We start from the raw sequence: 26,844 nt of genomic DNA on the forward strand, positions 1-26,844 counted from the left end.
TTTAGGTTGCACGCAACCGAAAATATTATGTTGTTTATAATATTTTAGGTCGGATTTTTCCTTAACCTTATATTAGACTATTGCATCGTAGAATCACCTGGTGTAGTGTATTATTTAATGGAGAAAAAAAAGTATGCACACACAATTTTTAAGTTTTAATTTTTGCTATACATATGACATGAAATGAAATTTTCTTGTAGGATTCCTTCTTGAGCCTCATGCTAATAACTTAAATAATAAATTAAACCTATTTTTATTCAAATTCCTTTAAAATATTAATTAAAATAACAAAAAAAAATTACTACAATTCCTTTCTTCAATACCCTTTGCTTCCCCGTTTCTCACCTCACCTACTTCATTTTTTTTCACACACAATTGTTGTTATTCCTTTATTTAATATTGAATTAGTTGACGTACGCTGCTCAACCAGAATTTTCCGACGAATTGATTGTCGTGGCCATCCCTTTTATGGGGCCACAACCGGGTAGGTACGCCAAGGCCAACCATGTATAGGGCCTAGTGGCAGGGTAGAATAAGCTTGTCCTCTTTTCAAGCATTTTAATGTTTAAGGTAGGGAATGGGAGTAGGACTTACAGTCCCTATTTCTAGCATTTTATTGTCTATAGGTAGCATTTCTATATTTTTTCTCCTATATGTAGGGTGGACAGCCGACAGAGTTTGGGTTAATCCACATGTAAAGGTATGTGTCTTGTGAACACCATCGAGGGCCACCCCTACGGCCTAATCGATGGTGTGGGTGAGTTCTGTAACCTGATGTTATTTTCTATTAATAAAACATTTTTCTTTCGGAGAAGTCCGAGGTCAGGGGTGTGCATCCGCTATGCCCCACTGTCTCAGATTATTGGTCGAATGACCATGAGGCTACAAAGATCTAACATGATGTTTGCTTGTTTTTGATCAGATATACGAGATAAAGGCTGACTTGATTGGGAAGCGTCCCTTTCGAGTGCCACACGGATTAACAACCGAACCAACTAGGCTAAGTCTGTGACACTTGGTATCATAACACAGATGTGCGTGATCTTTTATTAGCGGCACAGAGGTGCTCATTTTGTTACGTAAAGCACTGATGCTTGTTGTCTACTTGTTGCACAGCGGTGCACAGTTGCTAAACTTAGCATATATGTGCTTAGATATCGATTGTAGCACAGAGGTGCTCAATCGTTTGTAAAAGTACAGAGGTGCTTGATTTTAGATTGCAGCACAGAGGTGCTCAATCATCCTAAATGTACAGAGGTGCCAGATTTTAGATTGCAGCACAGAGGTGCTCAATCAGCCTAAATGCACAGAGGTGCCAAATCCTAGATTGAAGCACAAAGGTGCTCAATCAATTAAAAGCACAAAGGTGCCAGATTATAGACTGAAACGCAGAGGTGCTCAGTCATTTTTAACTGCACAGAGGTGTCAGTTTCTCGATTGAAGCACAGAGGTGCTCAATCGTTAATTCAAGCACATAGGTGCTATGAATTCAGCACAACGATGCTTTTTTCTTTCTAATTTAGGCACGATGGTGCTTATTTGTTTTACAGGCATAGAGGTGCCAATGAATTAAAAAGAATGGTTCACACACGTAATGGTGGATCAACAAGCTCTCACAAATGTGTAGAGCAAGAAGTTACCGAGCCGGTTGTACAAGAGACTGGTTCTGTTGATCGAGGAAAGTTAGAAGATATCGAAGTCGCGCTAGCAGCCCTTAGAGCTCATATGATCTATGGTGATCAAATGAGGAGAGTCGATGATACTCAAGAGGATTTGGTTGAGACAATAATTGATCTGGGCAACGAGACAAGAAAGGTCATAAGTGTCATACAACTTGGGTATGATGAGCTGAAGGCCCAAGTTAGTGTGTTGCAGGCAGCTGTAGCTAGTTTGACTAAAAACCCTAGTAAAAGAGGGGGCATACGAGCTAAGATCCCTGATCCTCAACATTTTGATAGAGCGAGGGATGCTAAAGAGCTTGAGAATTTTTTGTTCGATATGGAGCAGTATTTTTGGGCCATGCACACCGAGTTTGAGGAAGATAAGGTGGCGATGACTTCAATGTATCTAGGTGGTGGCGGTCCAAGTTCAAAGATGGAGTGTGCTCTGTTACGACTTGGGATGAGTTGAAGAAGGATTTGAAGACTTCCTTCCTCCCTGAGAATGTAGATTATAAAGCTCATAAGAAGTTGAGGGAATTGTCTCATACAGGAACCATACGGGAGTATGTGAAAGAGTTCTCAACTTTGATGCTAGATATAAAGGATATGTCTGAAAGGGATAAATTGTTTCATTTCCTTAAAAGGCTCAAGTCATAGGCTAGGCTCGAGTTCTAGAGACAGAAGGTGCAAGATCTAATAGTAGCGATAGCTGTTGCTAAGTGCCTTAATGATTATAATGATAATCTTGGAAAGCTCAAGGCGCCTTCTACGAGTGGGGCTAACACCCAACAAGTGGGTAGGAGAAGTTGGCTCGAGGGAAGAAGATAACGAGTTGGGGAGCGAATAGAAGATTCCCTGGAAGGGACCCAACTTAAAATAGAGTCCCTACTGGTACTGGATCAAGCAACAGGGGGAATAAACCTTATTGAGGTGTTTTCTTTTTAATGGGCCTCATCGGGTTGGACAGTGTCCACAATGAAGTGCTTTTAATACCATGGTGGCATCAACAAATGACGGAGAACGAGTGAACGGTCCCACAGGAGATAACGAGTCAGACCCAGCTAGAATGAGCTTCATCCGATTTATAACTAACTTACAATCTCAGTTGAATAGCTTGAGGAAAGAGCCAGAGAGGGGATTGATATATGTGGACATCTCAATAAATGGTAAAAACCTCTAAAGCTCTAATCGACACGGGAGCCACAAATACATTTATCTCTCCAGAGGAAGCTAAGAGATGTGGGTTGATTGTCACCAAGGAGGTGGGATAAATTAAAATGGTTAACTCAGCTACTTCAAGATATGTGGAGGCGTGAAGAGGGTCGATATCAAACTTGGGTCTTGGGAAAGAAGTGTAGATTCCACTGTTTCCCACATTGATGATTTTGATGTGGTCTTAAGGCTCGATTTTATGATGGTAGCTCAAGTGATCCCTGTCACGGCATCAAGTTGTTTAATATTCATGGGGAGTAACTATATGTGGTATCTGTTACAATTATCCCTTGTCCTGGGAAGAAGATATTGTCCGCTATCCAATTTAAGAAAGGGGTGAAAAAAGGAGAGCCTTCATTCTTGGTCTTTCCAGTTTCCAAAGAGGATATCAATTCTGGCATTGTGCCCATGAATGTTCAAGAACTGTTGAATGACTTTAAGGATGTAATTCCAGATGAATTGCCAAAAGAGTTCTTTTCTAGAAGGTCGGTGGACCATGAGATTGAATTAATCCCAGGCGTAAAACCCCCTGCGAAGTGCCCGTATCGGATGAGTCCTCTAGAGCTGGTAGAGTTAAGGAAACAATTAGATGGGTTGCTCTAAGCAGGATTTATTCGACCCTCGAAGTCGCCTTTCGAGGCTCCTGTGTTTTTTAAAAAACACGATGGGAGTTTGAGATTGTGTGTGGATTACAGGGCATTAAATAAAGTGATTGTCAGGAATAAATACCCCATTCTTTTGATTACAGATTTATTCGACCAGCTGAGTAACACTAAGTATTTCACGAAGTTGGATCTCAAGTCGAGATACCATCAAGTGAGAGTGGCCAAAGGGGATGAGCCAAAAATGGCATGTGTAACTCGGTATGGGGCATTTGAATTTCTTGTTATGCATTTTGGTCTAACCAATGCTCCTGCTACTTTTTGTACTTTGATGAACCAGGTGTTCCATGACTACCTCGATAAGTTTGTAGTTATCTACTTGGATGATATAATGATCTTTAGCACTTCTATGGAAGAGCATCAGGAGCATCTTCGATTGGTGCTAGCAAGATTGCGGGAAAATCAATTGTTTGTGAAGGAGGAGGAATGTACTTTCGCCCAGATAGAGATCTAATTTTTAGGCCACGTCATTGAGCAAGGTCATATTCGTATGGATAAGGAGAAGATGAAGGCTATCCAGGAGTGGCCGACCCCACGAAATGTTAGTGAGCTTAGATTTTTCCTTGGTTTGGCCAATTATTACAAATGTTTTGTGGAAGGTTACTCTCGTAGGGTGACATTACTCATTGATTTGCTGAAGAAAGGGTGTGAGTGGGTTTGGTTCAAGGATTTTTCAAGAGGCCTTTGATGATTTAAAGAATGTGGTTGTCAATGAACTAGTGTTTACCTTGTTGGACCTTGAAAAACCTCTAGAAGTAGAGACAGACGCGTCTGATTATGCAATTGGAGGGGTACTCTTACAGGACGAACATCCCGTGGCATTTGAAAGTATGAAGCTAAATGAAACTGAAACGAGATATACGTCTCCGGAGAAAAAACTTCTAGCAGTAATTCATTGTTTGAGGATTTGGAGACATTATCTGTTGGGATTTAAATTTTTGGTAAAGACATATAATAAAACAATTAGCCACTTTTTGATGCAACCAAAGTTGACAACAAAGCAAGCTAGATGGCAGGAGTTTCTATCAGAGTTTGATTTTAGCTTTGAGCATAGGGCGGGGAAAAGAATCAGGTAGTTGATGCATTGAGCCACATGGCAGATTTAGCAGAACTCCGACGTGTGGCTCCCATATCTGCTAGTAGAGTGTCTAACGAAATTCGGTAGCTTATTGTGGATTTTTCCAAGAAAGATTCGCAAGTGGTGGAACACGTGAAGATGGTTAAGAAGGGTCATTCGAAATATTTTTGGATAGAAAATGGCTTATTGATGAAAAAAAGGGCCACAGATGTTTGTTCCTCAAGTTGGGAATTTACGACAGAAGCTGTTAAAGGAATGTCATGATACCCCATGGGCTGGGCTTCCTGATTGGAGGCGCACTTTGGCTTTGTTGAGACAAGGGTGTTATTAGCCTCAAATGCGCCAAGATGTGATGGACTACACCAAGACATGTCTTATTTTTCAACAAGACAAGGTAGATTGACAGAGGACAACCGGGTTACTCGAACCACTACTGGTACCTGCCCGACCTTGGGAGAGTATCTCCTTGGATTTTATATCACGTTTTCCTCGAGTGGGAGAGCTTGGATCAATTATGGTGGTAGTGGACATGTTCTCGAAGTACGTCACTTTTATACCGACATCGAAGTATTGTTCGACAGAAGAGACTGCTAGGTTGGTGTTTAAACACATAGTGAAATATTGGGGCATTCCTCAGAGCATAGTTAGTGAAAGAGATGGAAGATTTATTGGGAAGTTCTGGAAGGGTTTGTTCCAGTTAGTGGGAACACAACTCAACTTTTCGTCGAGTTACCACCCTCAAATAGATGGGCAGACTGAGCGCTTTAATGGGCTCTTAGAGGAGTACACGAGGCACTTCATTGAGGCTAATAAGAAGAACTGGCCTCCATTATTGGATGTGGTGTAGTTATGTTTCAATTCACAAAAGAGTTCATCTACTAATAAAAGCCCTTTTTGAACCGCTGACAGATCAGCAGCCAAGACTTCCTCATACTGTGGATGAGACCTCTCAAGGAAATGTCCTTGTGCCTCAAATTTTGTGAGGGAGTGGAAGTAGAATATGGAGATTACCAAGTTGTACTTGGAGAAAGCAGCGAAGTGTATGAAGAAATGTGCAAATCGTAATATAAGGGATCTACACTTTCAGGTTGAAGATTTGGTGCTAGTCAAGTGGATGCCATAGCAACTTAGATTCTTGAGCCAGAGGGATCGTCACTTGGTGCGCAAGTATAAAGGTCCAGTCTCGATAGTAGCAAAGGTGGGGAATGCTTTGTACAAGGTTGATCCTCCTACTTGGATGAGAGTTCACCATGTCTTCCATGTGAGCAATTTGAAGCCGTTTCATATCGATCCCAATGTAGCTAATCAGAGTCAGCCTACCAATGAGTCAATTGGTACGCAACCACCTTCACAGCATCATATTGACGAGATTCTTACAAGAAGAATTGTTAAGGTGGGCGAAAAGCAAAGACGGGAGTACCTAGTCAAGTGGGAAGGCCTTAACCAGGAAGAGAACACTTGGGAAAGAAAGTATGATCTCAGGCGTTCAAGCAAAAGATCGAAGAGTTTTAGGCAGTGCAGTCGATGAGGACGTCGACAAATTAGGTGGGGGAGATTGTCATGGTCGTCTCTTTCCAGGTAAGTATGCCAAGGCCAACCATGTATAGGGCATAGTGGCAAGTTAGAATAAGCTTTTCCTCTTTTCAAACATTTTAATGTTTAAGGTAGAGAATGTGGGTAGAACTTACAGTCCCCATTTCGAGCATTTTAATGTATATAGATATCATTTCTGTTATTTTGTTTTAGCATATATATAGGGGCGGACAGCTGGTAGAGTTTGAGTTGATCCAGAGCTAAAGGTATGTGTTTTGTGAACACCATCGAGGGCCGCCCCTACAGCCTAATCGATGGTGTGGGTGAGTCTTCTGTAACCCAATGTTTTTTCCATTAAATTTCTCAGGCCAAACTGCTTGCAAAGTGTTTATCATTCCTTTTCCTTAGGTTCTTTGCTTATTATATTACTCTTTTAAATTTAGTTAAATTTATATTTAATTTTTTTAAAATTCTTGAATTTTATTTTTTTAATTTTAGTGAGTTAAAATTAAGAGATTAAATTTAAATTCTTCAATTTAATAGATTTAAGTTATTTTGTGAGTTAAAATCAAGAATATTTTGTGAAGAATATTTTAATGTTAAATTTAAATACATAAAATTATGAATATATATTTTTGGGATTAAGAAATAATTTTATGTTAAATTTGTTTAGTTTAAGTTGAAGGAATTTGGATATTTTAATTTATAAGTTGAAGCAATTAAAATGATTAATTAGTAATAAGATTTTACTTCTTTGATAACAAATATGACTATTAAATTTTTAATTTGTAAATTCTAATTAATAATTATTTTAATTTGTAAATTTTGTAATTGTAGTAGTGAGAAGATGAATGGTGATAAAATTAACCCTGCAAGAAAGAAGAATGGAACTTTGGATTGGTTTGTTCAAAAGTCTAAAAAAATGATGCAAGTTCTTCCCAAGTGCTAACTTGTTTCTCATCACCAACTCAACCTTCAACAACTCAATCCGAGCAAGAATTTTCTTTCCCCTTACATAATATGCCTCAAACTCAAGAAACCAAAATAGGATCGACATATATTGCACATGATGATAGTACAATATTTTCATCAAGGGAGATGGAGAGCCAAGTTGATGCTAGTTCTATACCACATGATCCAGCTAAAAGAAAAAAATTGTTGGCTATCATTCAATGGATCGAGAAGCGATGAGGAAAGAATACATACAAAGAGGTGCTTGTCAACCAAAGAAACACAAATTTCCTCAAAAAGAATTCGGGGGAAGCATATTGCATTGCTTTAATAAATCTTGGTTTAAGAAGTATTCTTGGCTTGAATATAGTGTTTCAAAAAAATGTTGCATTTTGATTTGTTTGTTACTTGTTTAAGAATGAAACTACTAAAGTTGTACGAGGGGATGGATTTTTTGTTAATGGGTTTAGAGGTTAGAATAGGCTAGTTCGGTTTAGAAAACATGTTGATGAAATTGATAGTGCTCATAATCAAGCTTTTCAAAAGTTTGATAATCTAAAGAATTTTAAGTCATCATTCAAAGCTTCTTTAAACCAACAAACTGAGCAAGTTAAAAGTGACTACTGAATCCGTTTGACTACTTCTCTTCATTATTTGAGATTCCTTTTGCTTCAAGGATTGATATTTCATGGTCATGATGAATGTGATGAATCAAATAATAAGGGGAACTTTTTTGAACTTTTGAATTGGATTGTAGAAAAGAATGATGATATAGGAAATTTTGTTCTAAAAAATGCACCTAAAAATAATTAAATGATTGCACCTTCAATTCAAAAAGAACTTGTAGATTGTTGTGCAAAAGAAACTACCAAAAAATTGTGAAAGATCTTGGTAATAATGGTTTTTGGATACTAGTAGACGAGTTTAGTAATGTATCTCAAAAAGAACAAATTGATTTGTGTGTGTGTTATGTTGATAAAAAGGGAATGATAAATGAACGATTTCTTAAAATAGTTCATGTTGGAGATACCACAACTTTGTCTCTTAAAAAAGCTATCTTTCTTTGCTTGATGTGTAAAGCCTCGTGTAATACCCCAAATTTTGGTTAATGACTAAAATGTAAGATTTGAAAGTTTGGTGGCTAAAATATACACTTGGTAAAATTTTAGGGACCAAAATTGTAATTTTGAAATATTATATATTTTAGCCCGTAAATGAACAGTTTGGACTAAAACAAGAATTTTCGTGGTAACCATATTTTCAGTACATGATTTGTGTTAAAAGCTATAAAGCGATAAAGTTCGGTATATAATTTGGATAGTCCAATCAAATCAAAATTTTACGAAAATTTGAAGGATGATAGATAAGGATTGGAAATATTATTTTCATATTTTAGATCAGAGAAATTTAGTACAGAATAGTGTAATTTTTTCAAATTTGGCCGAACATTGGAAATTTATTGCCTAAAATATAATTTTTGAAAATTGCATGGCCAAAGTAGAAAGTCAAAGTCAAATTGGTTTATCTTTGACTGTGGAATATTTTAATGGAGGATAATGTAATGGCATTTAGTAATTATCAAGGTTCATTAATGGTAAAAATGGAATTTCTCATTAATTGAATTTAATATTCAAGATTTTTAAGCCAAGTGTATGATCACATCATACTAGATTAATCAAGAAAAAGAAATTTTCAACTTCAAACTCTCTCTTGGTCGAATCCACCATATCTTCCCAAGGTAATTTTTATTTTTTATTTTTGAAGCTATATACTTGATTTTTGGATTAAGCTATTATATAGAGAATTAATCTACATGAAATTCTCGATCATTTGGTATAGGTATTACATGGTGAGCATTTCTATTTCATGAGATTGAGAATTAGGTTTTATGTAGGGTTTATGGATTTTGAAGGATTGATGAAAGATTATTACGTTTTTGATGTTGGAGATTAATTCTAAGGCATGTGCGATAATTAAAATGATGTGTAAAGCCTTGTAGTTGATTCGACCATGCTAGAGTTTTAAGGAAAGATTGGGTTTTGATGCAATTTGATGTTTTGATTAATAGAATAGCATGAATTTATTGTAAAGAAGTTGAATTCATGCTTGAAATTGAACATTGATTCTACCCAAGAGAATATGAAGCATTCGGCCATAGGGGAAAATTTGGGGGGGATATTGAAAATTTTTCTATGGTCTAGAACTGATATTAGAAGTGTTCTATGTGATTTAGAGATCAATTTGGAAGCTTGAAATAGTAAAAGGGCTATTTAGCAAGTTTTGAGAATTGTGGGACAATATTGCATAAATGTACAAATTTAGATGTTCAATGTTAATTTTTTAATATTGAAATGATGGATTTTAAGTTAGAAAATTGATTGGAACCAAATTATAAATTTGGTAAATTTTCAAGGTGGAATTTGAATAGTCCTATAAATTAGGGGACTTGTTTGTAAGTTTGAAAATGTGTTGGTATAATTTTGATCAAGAACTTACAATGATGGAAATTTATTTAGTATGTTGATATTTGAGTTTAAATATTGAGTTGGGATTTAATTACAAATTTATAAAGATAGATGGTTGAATTCGAAAAGTTTAAGAAACTTTGGGGTGAAATTTCAAGTTTGTGAATGTTAAAGTATTGATTTGAGGGTCTTATTAAGATGCTGGAAATTTTAGTAATCAAGGTGAAATGATCATAATGGTGAAGGGCTATTATGAAGTTAATGGAAAAGCTAAGGTGAATTCTAGAAAGAATTCATAATTTGTGGCTTGATTGTGGAATTGGAAAAAAAATTGAAGTGTTTACGGTGACAATAAATATTTTTGGAATTGAATGAATATTTTTGAGAAGTTTGAAATTATGATGGAAATATGATTTAGTTTCATATCGATTTATGCATCGATTTTATTTCTATCGAATCCTATATTTAAGCTTAGATTATGTTAGTTTGATACTAATATATAAATTTGAATATTTTATGTTATTATATGATGTAGTCATACCACGATAAATATAGTGATCCAAGTACTCGAAAGGGAAGAAAAAAGTGTGGGATCGAGAAGACTATCGTAGAGAAGGTTCAATAGTGTGGCAAAGGTGGGTACATAATTAATTTGTACTTATGTTATTGAACGAACATTGGCTTGCGATGAACCAATGATGGAGTTACTATAGTAATAAGTGACTCATAAATATTATGTGATTTGTGATTCATGCATATAAGTTCTTTTGGTAAGCTAATAGAATTATGCAATAAGCTAAGGACGCTAATTAAGGTAAGTTGTCTAGAAATCTTGATTTAAAAGTAAGTTTAGAAAATCACCATAAATTATACAAAAGTGATTAGAGAATGAACTCTATATTGTTGGATTTGTACATCAGTTTAGTTTCGTTTAAAACAAACGCCTAATTATTTCGAGGTGTACACAAAAGATATGAATTTTTAATCAATTATAGGTTAGAAAACAGGGCAGCAGATTCTGCTCAAAACAATTTCTGTAAGTTAGCTTTGAAAATTCGTTATAAATTGTACAAGTTGAACTAAGAGAATTTCCTTATATGGTTAGATTTTTATTCAAGTCTAGTTTCTATAGGTACAAACGGAATAATTTTTAAATATGTATATTAACACAGAATAATACTTCTTTGAAGGTTGTGTAAACTGCCAAAGTATGAAATTTCGATAAATTTTATAGTCGAAGTAATCAAACGCAAGGGACTAAACGTAAATCTTAGTGAGGCTTATAATTTTGATTTATAAAAAGTCAAAATGAGTACAATTTGTTTATTTAATTATTTTGAACGAGGATGACTTGTGATAAGTCAACCTCATATTATTAATCAAGTATGTTTTCTAATTTAATTATGTATTATTTCCATAATGTTTATATAAATGTTTTATGGATGACTTAGGGTATGAACTACTCAAGTTCTATTTTGACGATGATAAAATAATAATAATTCTGAATTTAAAATAATGATTATGAAACAAATAAGATATGTTCTGAAAGCCCATTGTATGTTGCATTGAAAGAGTGATTATGATTATGATTATGATCTGGTACATTTGTGTACATTATGTGTAACACCGTTGGTGCAAATGACTCACTTATCTTGGATTCTCTTACATATATATTGAGCTATAAAAGTAAATGTGAAAGTTACTACAAGAATATGAAAAAAAAGAATATGGAAATAAAAGAAAATTTCTAAAATATGTATGAATGAAAAGAATAAGAATTATTTATTATATTTAATGTTGACTTACACAATTTTTGATAAAATCATGAGATAATTATTTTCAAGTTTTCAAGAGGAAAACGGCATAAATAGCTCGGTTTGAAAGTTTTAATTTTTTTAAATTACAGTTTTATTTCTATATTACATTATGATATTAATGTTTTTTCTCACCTTAGCTATGCTACTGCCTCACTAAGTTTTACTTAACGAGTGAAGATTTTTATGCGTAGGTTCAAATAGAGAAAGGAACGTGAAGTGAGGAGCCTCTTGAGCATCTTTTTAGAAAAGCATACCTAATATCAGTATCAGTAAGACATCTTACCTTTGGCTTATTAGTGGCATGTATATTATATTTGTATGTTGCTTTATCAGAATTGTTTTAAATGGTTTGTAATAGTAAACTAGGACCATTTATTTTTTACTAGTCTAGTTATATTTGTATTTGTAATTGAATAGTATATATATAGGTACATTTATGTTTTTAAAATGGTTTTCTAATTAAGCAGTATTTAGGTAGGTTTTTAAATAGTTTATGAATATATCATTAAACTGCCTAATTATTTCTTAAAATTGGATTCATTTTTAATGTTTAAATATTATTTTATGATTTTATACGATTGATGAAATAGTTTAAAGTTGAAAAAAAAAGTTTTTGAAATGAAACAAATTTTTAAGTGTCTATGATCATTGAATGTCTGTAAAGTTAATGTAACATCTTTAACTCGTATTTCAAGATGTATATGGGTTATGGGTGTTACACCTTAGATCTTGGGTTAGGAGTTCAGGGTAACCCGAGGTGGACCTTGATTTAATTATTTAGTTCATATGAAGCTTTGACCCAAGTTGAAATAATTTTGGGCTTGGGTTTAGCCCAATAAAGAGTAAAAAAAAGGTAATTTTAGTTTACAATCAGAATTAGAGGGACCAAGGAAGTGATTATACCATTGTTTGAAAATAAAGTTAAAATCCTTTAATTGAATATCATATCACGTCTTTTTCTTCATAAGCTTATCTTCTTCTCTTCATCTTCTTTCTCAAGCCGAACTAAAAGATAAAAACTTTTTAGATTTCCAAGTGTTGCAAGGAGAAGTTAAGGTAAGAAACATCATCCTCTCACCTCTAGCTTCATTTCAAGCTCCTAAACACAATGTTTGGTCGTGGTATTAGAAAATGGGTTTAGGGTTTAAGGAAACTTTGAGTTTTAATCCAATTTTCATGAAGCTTAGACATTTAGAAGTGTTTTTAAACCTTTCTTAACCCCTAAATCCAGTTGGCAACCAATGCACTGATTTTTGTTAGTAAGAGAAATTAGAGAGAGATCCAAAGAAAAACTTACTTTGGGTTGAGTCATTGATATTACCAGCAGCCTAGATACTCAGGTAACTCACTTTTAAATCAACTATACCATGTGTAGCTCATTTATATGAGAATTGGTAGATTGCATAAGCTTGAAGCATTTTCATGGTAGATTCATAATTTGAGTGTTTCGTTATGTATTAAGACCTTTTTATGATCCCTAAAATCAGATAAAATACTTAAACATCAGTTGGGGACCTAACTAGGGCTTTTAAGGTAGAAAGATAGGATTTTTCGAGCTAGAACAGGCACCCCATAGTAGTATTATCGATATTGTTTACTGTAAGAACAATATCGATATTGTTCTTCAGTTAGGAAAAAAACCAAACAAGTTTAAAAGGGAAGTATCGATACTCATACCAGGAGTATCGATACTAGGGTCCCGATTTCGATACTGATCGTGTTGGTATCGAGGCCACCAATCCAATATGCAATTTTGGTATCAATACTCACATAGAGTATCGATACTAAGGAAAGGGTATCGATACTACAAGGGTAGTATCGATACTGGAAGTATTTTCAAAAAATCAAACATAAATTTGGTATAGACACCCCAGCATTAGTGTATCGATACCCCAGCGCCAGAGTATTGATACTACCTTACCCAAACAACCTATGTCAGTCATAGGGTATCGATAACAGGGGTTCAGTATCGATACTGACTCCTCAGTATCGGTACTGACGGGTCATTTTGGATAATTAATACATAGAATAATATATCAAACCTGAGGTACCTCAACTACACCAGAATAACAGTAAATAAAACTTCAAGTGATAATAGTAATTATTATCATAACAATGGAAACAGAATCAACTAGTAATACACAAAACTAGCATTGTTTGACACTTTAGAAATAACCAAGACACTCGAGTTCCTCTTAGCAGAATTACAACAGTCAGTGGATATCCAAGTCAATGTCAAGGTACCACTTTAGCAGTCGATTGGGCACAGATTCCCCAAGACTCGACGGAGTAAGTTGACAGGTGTATGTTTCGAATGGAACTTCGGATCTCACCTTAGATACCCGAGGGTATCTCAGAAAGGTTATAAGGGTGTGTGAGCTCTGAGATGCAGAACCCTCAGCCCACACCATGATGCCTACTCAGTATTTAAAATCAATATCTTTGCATGTTCAGACTTGTGCCGCTAGCCAACTGATTTAGTGAATGAATCTAGTATAGTGCAATTATTAGTGAGACACTAAACTCGTAAGCTCAATGTTAAGAATGTGTTTTTGTGCACAGGTTCTTAAGGGTAGTTCGTGGGGAGTTATCGTCACCAGACATTCTAGTGCAGCAGTTCAGACTATCAGAGACTATCAGAGTATGTCTTGAGTCATCTTTAGAGGGCATATATTATTTATGGACCCTTATGTGTATTTAGTCGTAAATTTGATTTGTACTTGATATTATATTATTTTGGACATATTTTGGGAGCTCCTCATTATTTTTGTAAACCCAGAATATTTCTCATGTTTTATTTTATTACTATAGATTATCTATTTTCAGTGATTGACAATTAGTTTTTAAAGAAAATTTTTGGGTCACCATTTTGGTAGTCCTGTATAACATTATAATCTGTGGATCTTTGGGTCGGACTGGATTAGGGTGTTATATGATGAACATTCTCTGAGATTTTCAAGAGTTCACAGGCAAGGGTATGATGGGGCTAGTAATATAAAGAGTAAACTTAATGGTCACAATTAACTTTAATCTTGAGAGAAACATAATCTCCATGCTATATACATTGTTTTGCTCACCAACTTCAATTAACTCTTGTTGTTGTTTCTTTAAAAAATAAAGATTGTAGTTAGCTTTTTGATACACTTAGAGATTTGTTGAAAATAGTGAGATTGTAACCACAAAAGGTTTAAACCAAGAGCTTGGTTTAGGTAAACCAAGTGATACACGTAGGGGGTCTTATTATAAGTTTGTTTTGAATGTGATTGATTTGTATTTTGCAATACGCGATGAGCTGCTTGATTTGATTAGTAATGATGCTCAAAAAGCTAATAATTTGAGTTTTGCAATGGAGTCATTTAATTTTATTTTCATGATTCACTTGATGAAGAGAATATTTGTGATTATGAATGAGTTAAGATCTTGTCAATACGATGTCTCTTGTCACTTGAACTAAAGAAAGATTGCAAAATATGAGGGAAAAAATGAGTGGAAGCCTTTTCTTGCTACAGTCATTTCATTTTGTAACAAGAATAACATTAATATTCTTGATATGAATGTTGTGTACTCCTCCAAGAAGAAAGAAACTTTTTCATTTGGATACTACTAATATTCATCATTTTCGAATTAAAGTGTTCTTGGGAGTTATTGATCGTCAACTTCAAGAGTTAAACAATAGATTTGATGAGGTTAGTATAGAGTTATTGACTTGTATGGCTTCTTTGGTGATATGTGGAAGGATGATAGATTTTGGGTATTGAAGGATATGGGTGAACGTTTCATGAAGCTAGTCTAGACAAATAAGCATTATGTGTACCAACAAGTCTATTTGCTCATAAAATTAGTGTTGGTTCTCCCCGTAGCAACTGCAAGTGCAGAAAGAACATTTTCTAAAATGAACATCGTGAAGAACATGTTGCGAAATAGTATAGGAGACCAATTTCTAAATGATTTTTTGGTCATTTATATAGAATGAGATGTTTTTCTCCAAATTGATGATGAAGAAATCATGAAATGATTTCAAGTAATGAAAAGTTGTCGAGAACAATTGTAATTATTTTTAGTATTAGTATTTTTTTGTGATTTTTGAATGGATTGTTATTTTGGGTTATGTAACATTTTTCTTAGTGAATATTATAATATTTATTTTGAAATCCATTTTTGAATTTATGGATTCGCCATTGAGTTCAAGGACTTTAATCTTGATGAAAACTAATTGTTTGATGTGGCATTATTGATAACTAGTCATTGGTACAAATTAAGTTGACCTCACTCTTTTAAATCAATCTTTTTATGTCTTACTTTGCCCAGTCTACGCTTATATCTCTCTGCCCATCTATAACAAATCTTCGGTCTGTTTGTGGTTGGAACCTTCGTTTGGCCACCTAAAATTTAATGTCGATGGGATCTTTCATGGCAACTTCGATACTACTGGTATTGGAGGCATTCTAAGAGATCATGAAGAATGCATTCTTGCAAAGTTCTCGAAATCTGCAGGGGCTATTAGATCCTTCAGTGGCTAAAATTTTAACGGTTATGGAAGTTTTTCGTTTTTTCCTGGATTTCAAATGGTTCTCTTCTTGTCGTCTTATTATCGAGTCAGATAACAACGTGGTAGTAACGTAGATTAATCTACGTCAATCAGTACCGTCGCGTTTTTAGGGCTAATATTCAGTTTTGTCATCATCTTTGCTGCAGTAATTCATGGAAGATCTAATCTATTTTGAGGAAAGGAAATGATGAGGTGGATCAGTTGTCGAAGGCTGGTATTGGTTCGTTTTAGTCTGTTGGTTGGAAATTTGCTTTTACTTTAAGCTGTTGGCTTTCCTTTGTGTAGATTGGTTTGACTTTGTTGGGTGTTCTGTCTTGAGAAGGTTTATGGTAGGTTTAGTCTTATTTAGGTGGTGGTGTATGTGTTTGTGATTGTCTTATATTGATTTTCTTGTTCAATCGTCTTGTCTACTGGCGATGTCACGATGCACTCTTTTTCTTTCGTTTAAATTTAAGGAAGTTTTTTAACAATGTTCGTGACTATGGCTAGTTCTTGTATGATTTTCCTAATATAATCATATTTTTTATCTTTCAAAAAAAATTATTAACTAGAGTGCTCAATTAAAAATTCTAATAATTTAGGGATTATTTACTATTTTACCCTAATAAATATTAGGGTAAATTGTATGATCACTAATGTTTGAGTAAATTATTGTTTTTTCACTAAAGTTTCAAAGTAACAAACTGGTCACTAACGTCATCGATTTGTAACAAAATAATCACTCCAATGTTATCCCGTTAAATTGATGATGTAATAACATTAACAAAAAAAACTAATATTTAGTTTTACCTCTAAACCACTTCTAAAAAGTCAAATATGTCCTTGAACTATGATTTTATATCTCAGATAAAGCATGACCACCACCGGATGCGGTTGCATCTGCATGAGCATTGTGGCCCTGACTTTCATTGTATGTGTTTGCCTCAGCATAAGCTACAAGGCTCCCACCACTGCACAAAAGAAGTGACTTAGCTGAAGGAGAGTTTCAATTTTTAGAAGCAGCTGAGCTGCTAAAGAAAATAATATGCTACGTTAAATGAACGTATCTGTATCAAAGAATAGCATCAATTATGTGAATTAAAAACAGCAACCTTGCAATGCAGTCACTGATGCCACATAAAAAACATCAGCAATGTGCAGCAAAACAACAAGACCACAACAGAATTTCTGTTTAGGAAAACATATCAGAATTTGGCTCCCAATTTCCAGAAAAACTTCGACTTACAGAGTCTGGCATAACGATATTTATGCATTAAACTCATTCTTATAATTCCCTTTAGCTTCCCCGTTAATGCTTCTGGTTATACTAAACGCTGGTTTATTTCGCTCCCACCATATTAGGTAAAGAGGTAGCATTACAAGCAAGGTGAAGTAAAACACAGTTCATTTTTAACTAATTTTGATAAATTAATAAATTATGCACTCAAGCTCCTTAACTTTACAAATACATTCAAACAAGACACGATAACAACGTAAATCCAGTTTCTAGATCCACTTTCCATTCTTAATCCAAAGTTATTTTCTTCACCATTTTAAAGAGCCGAGCAAAATTTCAATTTTCCTAGGATGCTGCGACTGCAAATTCGCTTTCACCGGCCATTGAACAGAGATGACACTTCACTTCCTATACCCAGACGGTGGTGTATACGGGAAATTATAAAGTTTTTAGGATAAATTAGATATAAAATCATTTTCCAATGATCTATTTAATATTATATCCATAATTTAGGGGTAAAACTAAAGTGACTTTTGTTACAAATTGATAACATTGGTGATCATTTTGTTATAAATTGATAACGTCAATGGTTAATTTGTTACTTTTTGAAACTTTGGTGGGGAAAATATACTCAAACATTAGTGATTATTTGTGTAATTTACCCTAAATATTAAGGTTTTAAATAAAAAATTAAATAAATAATAACAAAGTTCGCGAGAGAATAGAAATCCTAGAATTGTAAGCTTTGCAATTGCAATGCAATACACCCTCAAAAGAGGGCTTCTCTTCCTGTAAACCCTACCCAAAAAAAAAATCCAGCTTCGAATCCAATGGCCGAAACTAAGAGTCCTCACGAATCTGCATTGCCTGTCAAACGCAAACCCGACCTCACCTCCCAAGATCACGATCCTCAGCGAAACCTCCCCCATAAATCCCCCAAACTCCAAACCCAAGATGAAATCATCCAACCAATTGAAGAAGATCACGCTCTCCACCCTTCTGGAAACAACGATTCCTCTGTTTCTGGTCCCGGACCCGAGAACCGGGATCCTGGAATCGACTCCGGAGAAGGTGAAGAGGGAGACGATGATGAATATGAAGAGGACGACGCCAATGAGGAGGAGTGGAATGGAAGTACCACAGTGGATCGGAAAGGGAAAGGGATTTTGATAGAGGAGGAAAATGATAGTCATGATGAAGACGACGATGATGATTCGAGTGACGGCGGGACTGAATCAGAGGTTGAGAGTGATTTATCTGATGATCCATTGGCGGAGGTTGACTTAGATAATATCTTACCTTCGAGGACGCGGCGGCAAGTGGTACGTCCTGGCGTTCATATTGCGAAAAAAGTCGGAAATAAGGGTGAAGCCGATGATAACGATGACAGTGACTCTTAATTTTGGTGAAGTTTATATTTTCATCTTTTTTTTTTAATTTGGAGGTTAGTGGAATTTAGTCGTTAGTGTTGGTTAACACTACGAGTTGATATATGCCTACCCTGTGTTGTAACCCAATTTTAACTCTCCTAGAATTTCTACGTTCGAAATTTCGGAGCTTTTCTTTTTCCTCGTTTATTTGATTGTTACAGTTGTTTTTGAAATGCCTAAAGATGAGTTAAGATTGAACAAGGGGAGGAATATGCTAAATTGAGTCAAAATTATGGTCCAAGGAATTGGGCATTTGCTGTTAAGCCATTGTGAAATCTGATCAAAATGAGAGCTTTGTTTGCTTATGTCAAGAACATCATGATGAAAAATGTTAGGAAATCATAGCCTCTCTGCAATTGACTGTAACGTACACATGAATAAGAAGTCCTTTTAAGTAAGGAAGCACCCTTCAAATATTAGGAAGAATGTGAACAATTTCTGGAAAACAAGTGTGGTATTTGTATTTTTCTGTGGGGAGAATTATATGTATTTGTAAACCTTACCTTGTGGCTTGTATTCTAAAAGTAAGTTTTGCATGCTGCTAGTGCTAATTATGTGGTTAAGGATCCATGAGAATTTTGATCATTTGAATTTTCATGTTTCTAACTAATGAAGGAATGCCTGCAAAGTGAAAGCATAATTCTTGCTTGGAATCATCATGTTAAACAGTCATGCGTCAAGCATTGAAAGCTTATTCTTGTTTTTGCTGAGATGAAACTTCGTTTTTTAAGACTTGAGTTGTTGGACTCTGTCCTCTTCAGGCAAAGTTGATTGATCAGTTTAAATTAGACTTGCCTCCATATCAGGCCTTGATGGATGGCTTAGTAGTATAAACATACTGACCTTCAAATTGCTTCTATATTTGTGATTTGTTAGTCATTAAAAACTTTCATAGATATAGTAGTGCAGAAACCGCATCAATTGTAGTCATATAATAACTCTGAATTGAATTGTGAATATTGTTATGTAAGCATCAAAAGAGTTGAGCTGTTTTGCTTGAGAGTTGAAGAATCAATATTGCTGAGTAGAACCATTCTGCGTGACATTGCCATGTTTTATTTTTCTGTCCTCGACTGACTTTTTTTTTGAATTGTCTACTGGCTTACTGACTACCAGGGATATTCTCTTTTCTTGGTTTATCATACCACTCAATGGTTGATTATTAGCCTTGACCGACCCTTTAAGCAAGTGAAAAAATCTTGTCATTCTGACGTCACTTTGGTACTGCGATGTTGCATATATAATGTTTGAATATTAGTTTTGTTAAAAATTGTTTGCTAGGCTGTGAGCCGAGGCCGGACTTGTGCAAACGTGGTATGAAGCATTCTATCGTCACTTTGGTACTATGATGTTGCGTATATCCTGTTTGAGACTTGTGCAAACGTGGTATGAAGCATTCTATCATCACTTCGGTACGATGTTGCATATATCTTGTTTGGATATTAGTTTTGTTAAAAATTGTTTGCTAGACCGTGTGCTGAGGCCGGACTTGTGCAAACGTGATATGAAGTTGCAACATGCGCAACTTTTCACATCCATTATTTTGGATTGAAAAATATGAATCTCTCTCGTATGTCTTACACTTATCTCACAATTTTGATATCTCGACGGGTTTGGTCGGATAGCTTGAAAATTTTGGTCTCACCAGAAGTTAGTTATCCATCCACATTGCCTTTTGTGATTAATACAAGCCACTGTAATATGGTATATGGTTTCAAATTTTGGTGTGAAGCATGACTGCAAAATTGACCTTTTCTTATTACCTTTAACAAAAGATTGATTAGTTGACATCAACAGACCATTTTTGTGGTTTTTAAACCTTCTTATTTTTAGTTTCCTTTTCTTGTTGCCTGTGGTATTAGCAGAGGCCACCACGTACGGCTATTGTCGTTGCACATTTCAAAATACACCCATCAAAGATGAAATATGGGACTTGATGTTGCTCCTCATTTTCATTGGACCACCCTTGGAGACATCTTATGTTTCAAGTTCAACTATGTTTCAATCTAAAACAGTACCTCTTCTAAAAAATGATAAGTTTGCCTTAAACCGATTTGGACCACAAAAAACACTCGCATCTTCATGCGTTATCATGGCTGCCTGACCCATTCAGCTTTCCTTCCATACACACTGTAGCATGGAATCATGCCCCTAAAGTTTTGACAATCGCTCAACAAGTCTATTATTAGGTGATAATCGTTTTCATGTCATTGAAAATTGGTTGGATCAAACATTTGTTTCCGAATACACATTGTGTACTTCACATGGTCTGCAATTCTAGCAAATGATGAGATGCCCCTCTGCATATGAAGATGGTGAAATGATCATCACCCTCACCCACTTTCTAAAAACATTATCCCTTCTTTGTTTTTGTTTATTTGTTTGTCTTGGGCTTTCTCATTCAATTGTGTTATCCTCTCCTTGTAATTATATGCAAGTGGGGCAATGATTATTGTATTTTCATTGTCCTTGTAACCTTTTTAAGAGCCTAACCACTCCATCTTCCAAATTTCCAATTACAATATTACAATCCTCTCATTGGATCTTTTGTTGAATAGTATTAGCCCTGATGTCACCCCCACCCCCTTTCATTTGGTCTAAGAGCCAAGGTTCCCAGTATTATCCTTTTCATGTTAAAAAAATTCAGTCTATTGACGAGCTGCACACATCCTATCGTAGCTGTTTGAACTTTTAAGTTCTTGGGAAAACAACATTCATTTTATCACCGACGCTATTTAATGAATTCAATCATAAAATTTTTTGAAACATAAATTCATAATTAAGATTATCTACTGCTACATGAAACCAATACCATTGGTTGATTAAATATTCTGGATATGCATATATAAATATGATCTATCAGTCACACCAACCCCACCTTGTTTTTGGAATGGTTGAAAACTGAGGCCCCCCATTCCTAAGGAACTACTATTAAACTACCCAAAGCAAAAACAACAGTTTTGAAAAGGGGAAAAAAGGAGATGGTTTGAATTTCATGAAAGTAACGAGATTGTAACTGAAAATCCTTAACTAAGATCACTTTCAACTTACTTTACATAAAAGTTTTAAAGAAGAATAAATTATCACATCCAATTCAACACTTTCATGTATGAACTCTTAGTGAAAATTCCTTCGGATTGAGTTTGCTTGTAGAGGTTACATACTGCTTCAAAGCATGGTTTATACAGCTCTGGTGTGAGTTGGACCCATGTTAGGCCATTGAATAATTTAGGGTTTAGCAAAAGAATCATATACTAAAATCTATTACTAATAATTGGTTGCCCCACCATCACATGGCTTTTGAATCCAAATCTTTTTTATTTTCTTTGTGGACTAGTAGTAGTAGGTAAAAATTTGATGATGCCACTGAACATCTTCCACGTGGCATCATCAAATTGGGGGAAGGGGGCACAGCAATTTTTTGACTGAGAATTTGCATATTTTCATCAGTAGTGAGGCCATGTTATGTCATGCCACTAAAAACCAACAAATCAAACACCTTCTTTTAGCTTAGGTTGGTTGCTCTAGTGCTTCCATCCAATCCCCTCTCACTTGGAATGATGCTGGTTGATTCCTTATGAACGGTCGCCTGCATAATCCTCATCCCTTTAAGCATCTTCTCTTATTACAATCACCTTTATTGACATAAGGATGGATGAAAGGAAATACGTGAGATAGTTGTTTCCTTAAAAAATTTAAATTATTATATATTTTATATATATTTTTTGTTAATAAGTTATTTTTATCTCTTAAAATTTTATAAATTTGCTTTCCTAACATAAAATAATGCATCTATGATTAAATACAACAAATCCATATCAATTGTCAACCCAAAGTTGGATTCTCTCTAATAATCAAAATATATTTGTAATTATAAGTCATATATTTATAATTATAATTATAATTATAGTAACATTTCTTCAAATCTACTTTACAAAATGACGAAAGATGGCTATTTCTTGAAGGCTAATGATCATCTTCCATGTTCAATATTATGAGGAAAATGTAGTATATATCTGCTACCTTGATAGGCATAGACCGCTTTTCCATCAGTGGCCGAGGGGTTAATGGAATTTTTTGTCTTTGAACTGCAACTTCTTTTTCCTTTTACCAAATGGGTTTGGTGAAATTCCTAGCTGATGATTATCGGTGGATGCTTTACATATTACTCAAATGAGGCAAAATTAATGTCTCAATCATGGCTTTATTTCACAGCGGTGAATTCCACGACAAAACATGTAAAACTGAACATTAACTTTCCAGGACTGCCCAAAGTGAGTGGCTGGCTAAGCTGCCAAGAAATGGAATAATATGGTAGCAATGAATGGGGATTCGTTGCTTATACAACATAATATAATGGAATAATTATGTTTTAAATAAATTTATCAGTTTTTTTTTTTGGAAAAGCATAATCACAATATATGCCAAATTTTATAACCATTCGAGTCTTTTCAGATATAATTCTCATACATGCATCCTTAAAGAAAGCGAAGAATCACATTCCTATTCACCTGGTTCATGAAATGTCACACTGTAATTACTTGACGGTATATTTAAGAGATTGAAATTATCTAATATTTTGTTTCCACATAGTTCCTTTGACTTGTGGCCCCAAACTTTAATTCGCCATAATTGAGCGGATGTCATTTAGTCAAAGTGATAAATGATTGGATAAAACCATTCTTTATTGAAGATTGTACAATAGTATAGTAGTACATGTAACAGTGTCAGTATAGTACAGTGACAATTAATTTACTTTGAGTGATCATAAATGTAATTTACTATTTTTAGCCCTAAATGAAATTAACTGTTTTATTCACAAACTTCATAATTTTTTATTGTTATATTTATAATCAAATTGATATTTTTTAAATATTATAATTAATTTTATAATATTTATTTAAGATATAACTTTTTAAAACCAATTTAATAATTATATATATATAAATAGTTATATTGTGTCGTTTAAATTAATTTATTTGATAAATATATTAGAGTAGAGATAAATTCAGAGGTTGAGATGAGGATAGTCATTCTCCTAAAAAAAAATTAAATTATCGTATGTTTTATATATTTTCTATAAATAAATAATATGGTTTTGCCCTTTATAATTTTATAAATTATTAAAAAAATTAGAAATCCATCCTCTTGACACAAAATTATTGCGTGGTCGCTATGCAAAATTATATTTTGTGATTGATTATTATATCTGTCGAAACGATTTTTAAAGTGGAAGCGAGATTTTGGAAATCGCATCATTTTTAATTATTATCTTTTTAATCGAATTTTAATTAAAAGCAATACAATTTTAGAAAACCTCTCGTTTCGAAAATTTGGAATTCCTTTTACGATAAAAACATATGGTTCGAGGAGTCGCCACCAATCTTTGATTAGGGTGTGATTGGGCACCCAAAAACGTTGTCATTTTAAATAAAAATTAATTTTAATTAAAACGACAAATTTACGGTCTACGTTACCAAAATCCAAGTTCGGGCGTCGGTTACGTGTGGGGAAGGATTAGCACCCCCACAACGCCCTAAATCGGTACCTAGTCGATTAATTAATGTCTTTGTAACGAATTTCACAAGTTCAAATTTAATTTGATTAATGATCCCTTTAAACAGCAAAAATGTAAATTTGTAACATTGAAAAACAACAAAATATGTTAATTTAAAATTACCAAGTCGTTAGAAAGATAAAGGATATTCGATTATTTAAAAATATAGAGACCAAATCTTTAGGTGAGTTCTAACGATCTTTTCTCAAATAATTTAAATAGCCGAATATTTAGTTTTCTTTCATTCCCAAATTTTAAAGTGATTAATCAATTCTTTTGGTGACACTGTTGGAATACATTTTTAATTTAAAATCGTCAAAACAACTCTCTAGTAAGTTAGGAGAAGCCATTCCGACAATTTTAAATTAAAAGAATATTACCCTTAATCTGATTATGTAACGACGTCGGGTCATGCACAAGAGGTTAACATACGTTATGCAAAGACAATGTCAAGTGATAATTAATAAAAAATGTCATGTTTGAACAAATGCTTGAACCTAAAAAAGATATTTAAAAGGAAACATGCACACACTAATATTAATATGTATATATACATATCTACTTTATAAACATGCTAAGGGATTCTCAATATTTTAAGATGGTTAAACTTATGTACATTACAGGCATTATAATATGTAAAAAGTATCTACATGCTTTTCATATAATAATTTAAAGAAAGAATAAGAAGAGGAGAAAAAAAGAAAAATTATCACAATACCTAATATGCATGAAATATTGATACGAAAGATTAAGTCCTATTTAATGTTTAAATACATGCAAACCTACGACTATATAGACAACATATAATATCCTAGACGAAATAAACATTTTTGCATATATAAATTACTACCCAAAAAATGAAACAAAAAAATGTCATCAGTGGTTCATATCATACTCACACATGCCTATGAATATTTTATATTATAAATGACGAAAACAGAAAATAACAAAGGCATGCAGACCAAAATGCAAGATACTAAATAAATGAAATGAACCTACTGTAGGACTAAATTGATAACTAACGAAAATGCAGGCCAAATGTCAAAGGTAACAAGAATGCAAGGAATCAGAAAATGAGGGCTAAATTACAACCTACATAAAACCTAATGACAAAATAAAATTTAAAACAACTTGATTTTAGTACTCAAATGTAAAGCGCGTAAACTCAGAAGTTACAAACAAAAAGATTCAGAACTTTGCTAAGGGACCAAAATACAAGTTTCTAAAATTACATATCAAATGTAAAAACAGTAAGAAAATAGTCCCAACACGATTCTTGGACTAAAATGAAATTCACAGAAAACTAAGAGACAAAATTAACATATCAGCAAGGCTCGATTTAAGGACCAAAATATAACAATATGAACTTACTGGACCTCACGAGTGGTTACCCCAAACCCCAAAACACGGAGATATCGATCCCTACGAAACGCGGTCGTTTCACGCAACCCAGGAACGACGCCGTTTTGACATTGTGATATACCAGATATTAGGGTAGGTTTCTAAACCCTAAAATCATTCTCTCTTTCTCTAAACAGATGAAGACTCTCGCCCCAACCGCCTTGCTCTCCCTCTCTCCTTTCTCTTCCCCTAAACCCTAAACAAACCCGTGGTCACCAAGGCCACCCGTCGTAGCAACCGCCGTGGCTGCTACCCCAAACAACCCCGACGAGAACCCCCAACTAACAACCCATCTAAGAGTTCCCTTACCTGAATCTTGACCTTAATCCTCTCAAAAAAAGCCAACCCACTCCCTCACCGCCGAACCAGACGACCGCCGTGGACTTCGCCCCTCAAAGGCTCCGATGAGAAACCAAAATCCTCTCCTTCACAACCCCGAACCCTCAACCTTCCTAGACCTGAAATCCCCTCAAATCCTTAGAACCCGAGGCTTAAAACCACATGCATGGCCCCGAAACAACTGGAAAACCAACTAAAGGTGAAGGGTTGCGTTTCCACCGACAGGGAAGGTAAAGGGTTTTTTTTCCTGTTTGGTGGTTATCTCAGTTTTATCGATTTTTTTTGGTTTCGCCTTTCTGGTTATCTCTGGTTGAAAAAATGACTAATGGTTGGGTTTCTCTCTTGTTGATGGCTGATGGATATTTTTTTGGTTGAGTTCTGTTTTTTTCGATCTCTCCTTTTTTTGGGTTGCTGATGAATAGATCCTTCCCCCCCCCTTTGTTCACACGATGACTATTGTTTTTATGTCTTTTTTGCTTGGTGTTCTCTCCGTTGAAAATCTGCCTCTCTCTTGTTTCCTGTTCTTTGTTTTTTTCTTTTTTTGATGTGCAGGACACGGCCTTGGATAGGGCAAGCTGGTCACGGGCGTGAGCTGGTCACGGGGGTGGCCGACAGTTCTGGGAGTTCTTCCTGGTTGATCTGCACGATGGCTCGGTATTCACGGAGAGCTGTGAGCCGTTGGGTCATGATGCCAGATCCAACGGCTATGGCTTCGTGCGTCGCTGGAAACCTCTCGAGGGAAAACCCTAATGGGTTTAGGGCCTCTTTAAATGGGCTTGAACATCCAAGCCCGGTTATTCTGATTTCTGGGCCACTTTGGTCCAGCTGGTTGTAATTTGGTGTAGGCCCTGTAACAAAAAAAACATTTAATCAGTACACGTCATATGTATTTTAATTGCTTAACATTCATTATAATTGCTTAGTTGCTTATTTACATATATGTATATGTTAATATCATATATATAAATATAAC

General features: G+C 34.7%; 2 protein-coding genes across 2 annotated transcripts; both read left to right on the forward strand.

Annotated features, from left to right (window-relative positions):
* The first annotated feature begins 2,824 nt into the window (after positions 1-2,824).
* Positions 2,825-4,611, forward strand: LOC120216163. Its single transcript, XM_039213665.1, has 4 exons — positions 2,825-2,923; positions 3,180-3,440; positions 3,816-3,943; positions 4,176-4,611. The coding sequence occupies exons 1-4, from the start codon at positions 2,825-2,827 to the stop codon at positions 4,609-4,611; spliced, it is 924 nt and encodes a 307-aa protein (XP_039069596.1).
* A 13,275-nt stretch (positions 4,612-17,886) lies between these two features.
* LOC120216216 (ribosome biogenesis protein BOP1 homolog) lies at positions 17,887-18,837 on the forward strand. Its single transcript, XM_039213703.1, has one exon. The coding sequence runs from the start codon at positions 17,975-17,977 to the stop codon at positions 18,542-18,544; it is 570 nt and encodes a 189-aa protein (XP_039069634.1). The 5' UTR covers positions 17,887-17,974; the 3' UTR covers positions 18,545-18,837.
* Positions 18,838-26,844: the final 8,007 nt, after the last annotated feature.

The sequence above is a fragment of the Hibiscus syriacus genome, unplaced genomic scaffold (assembly GCF_006381635.1).
Source record: "Hibiscus syriacus cultivar Baekdansim isolate YM2019G1 unplaced genomic scaffold, ASM638163v2 tig00110159_pilon, whole genome shotgun sequence".
Classification (NCBI taxonomy): Eukaryota; Viridiplantae; Streptophyta; class Magnoliopsida; order Malvales; family Malvaceae; genus Hibiscus; species Hibiscus syriacus.

Excerpts from the sequence above, each read along its gene's own strand:
- LOC120216216 (XM_039213703.1), top strand. The coding sequence starts at position 17,975 with ATGGCCGAAACTAAGAGTCCTCACGAATCTGCATTGCCTGTCAAACGC.
- LOC120216163 (XM_039213665.1), top strand. The coding sequence starts at position 2,825 with ATGGTAAAAACCTCTAAAGCTCTAATCGACACGGGAGCCACAAATACA. Across the intron at positions 3,441-3,815 it reads GGATGAGTCCTCTAGAGCTG|GTGTTCCATGACTACCTCGA; the intron begins GTAGAGTTAAGG and ends TTGATGAACCAG. Across the intron at positions 3,944-4,175 it reads AGATTGCGGGAAAATCAATT|AAAGGGTGTGAGTGGGTTTG; the intron begins GTTTGTGAAGGA and ends GATTTGCTGAAG.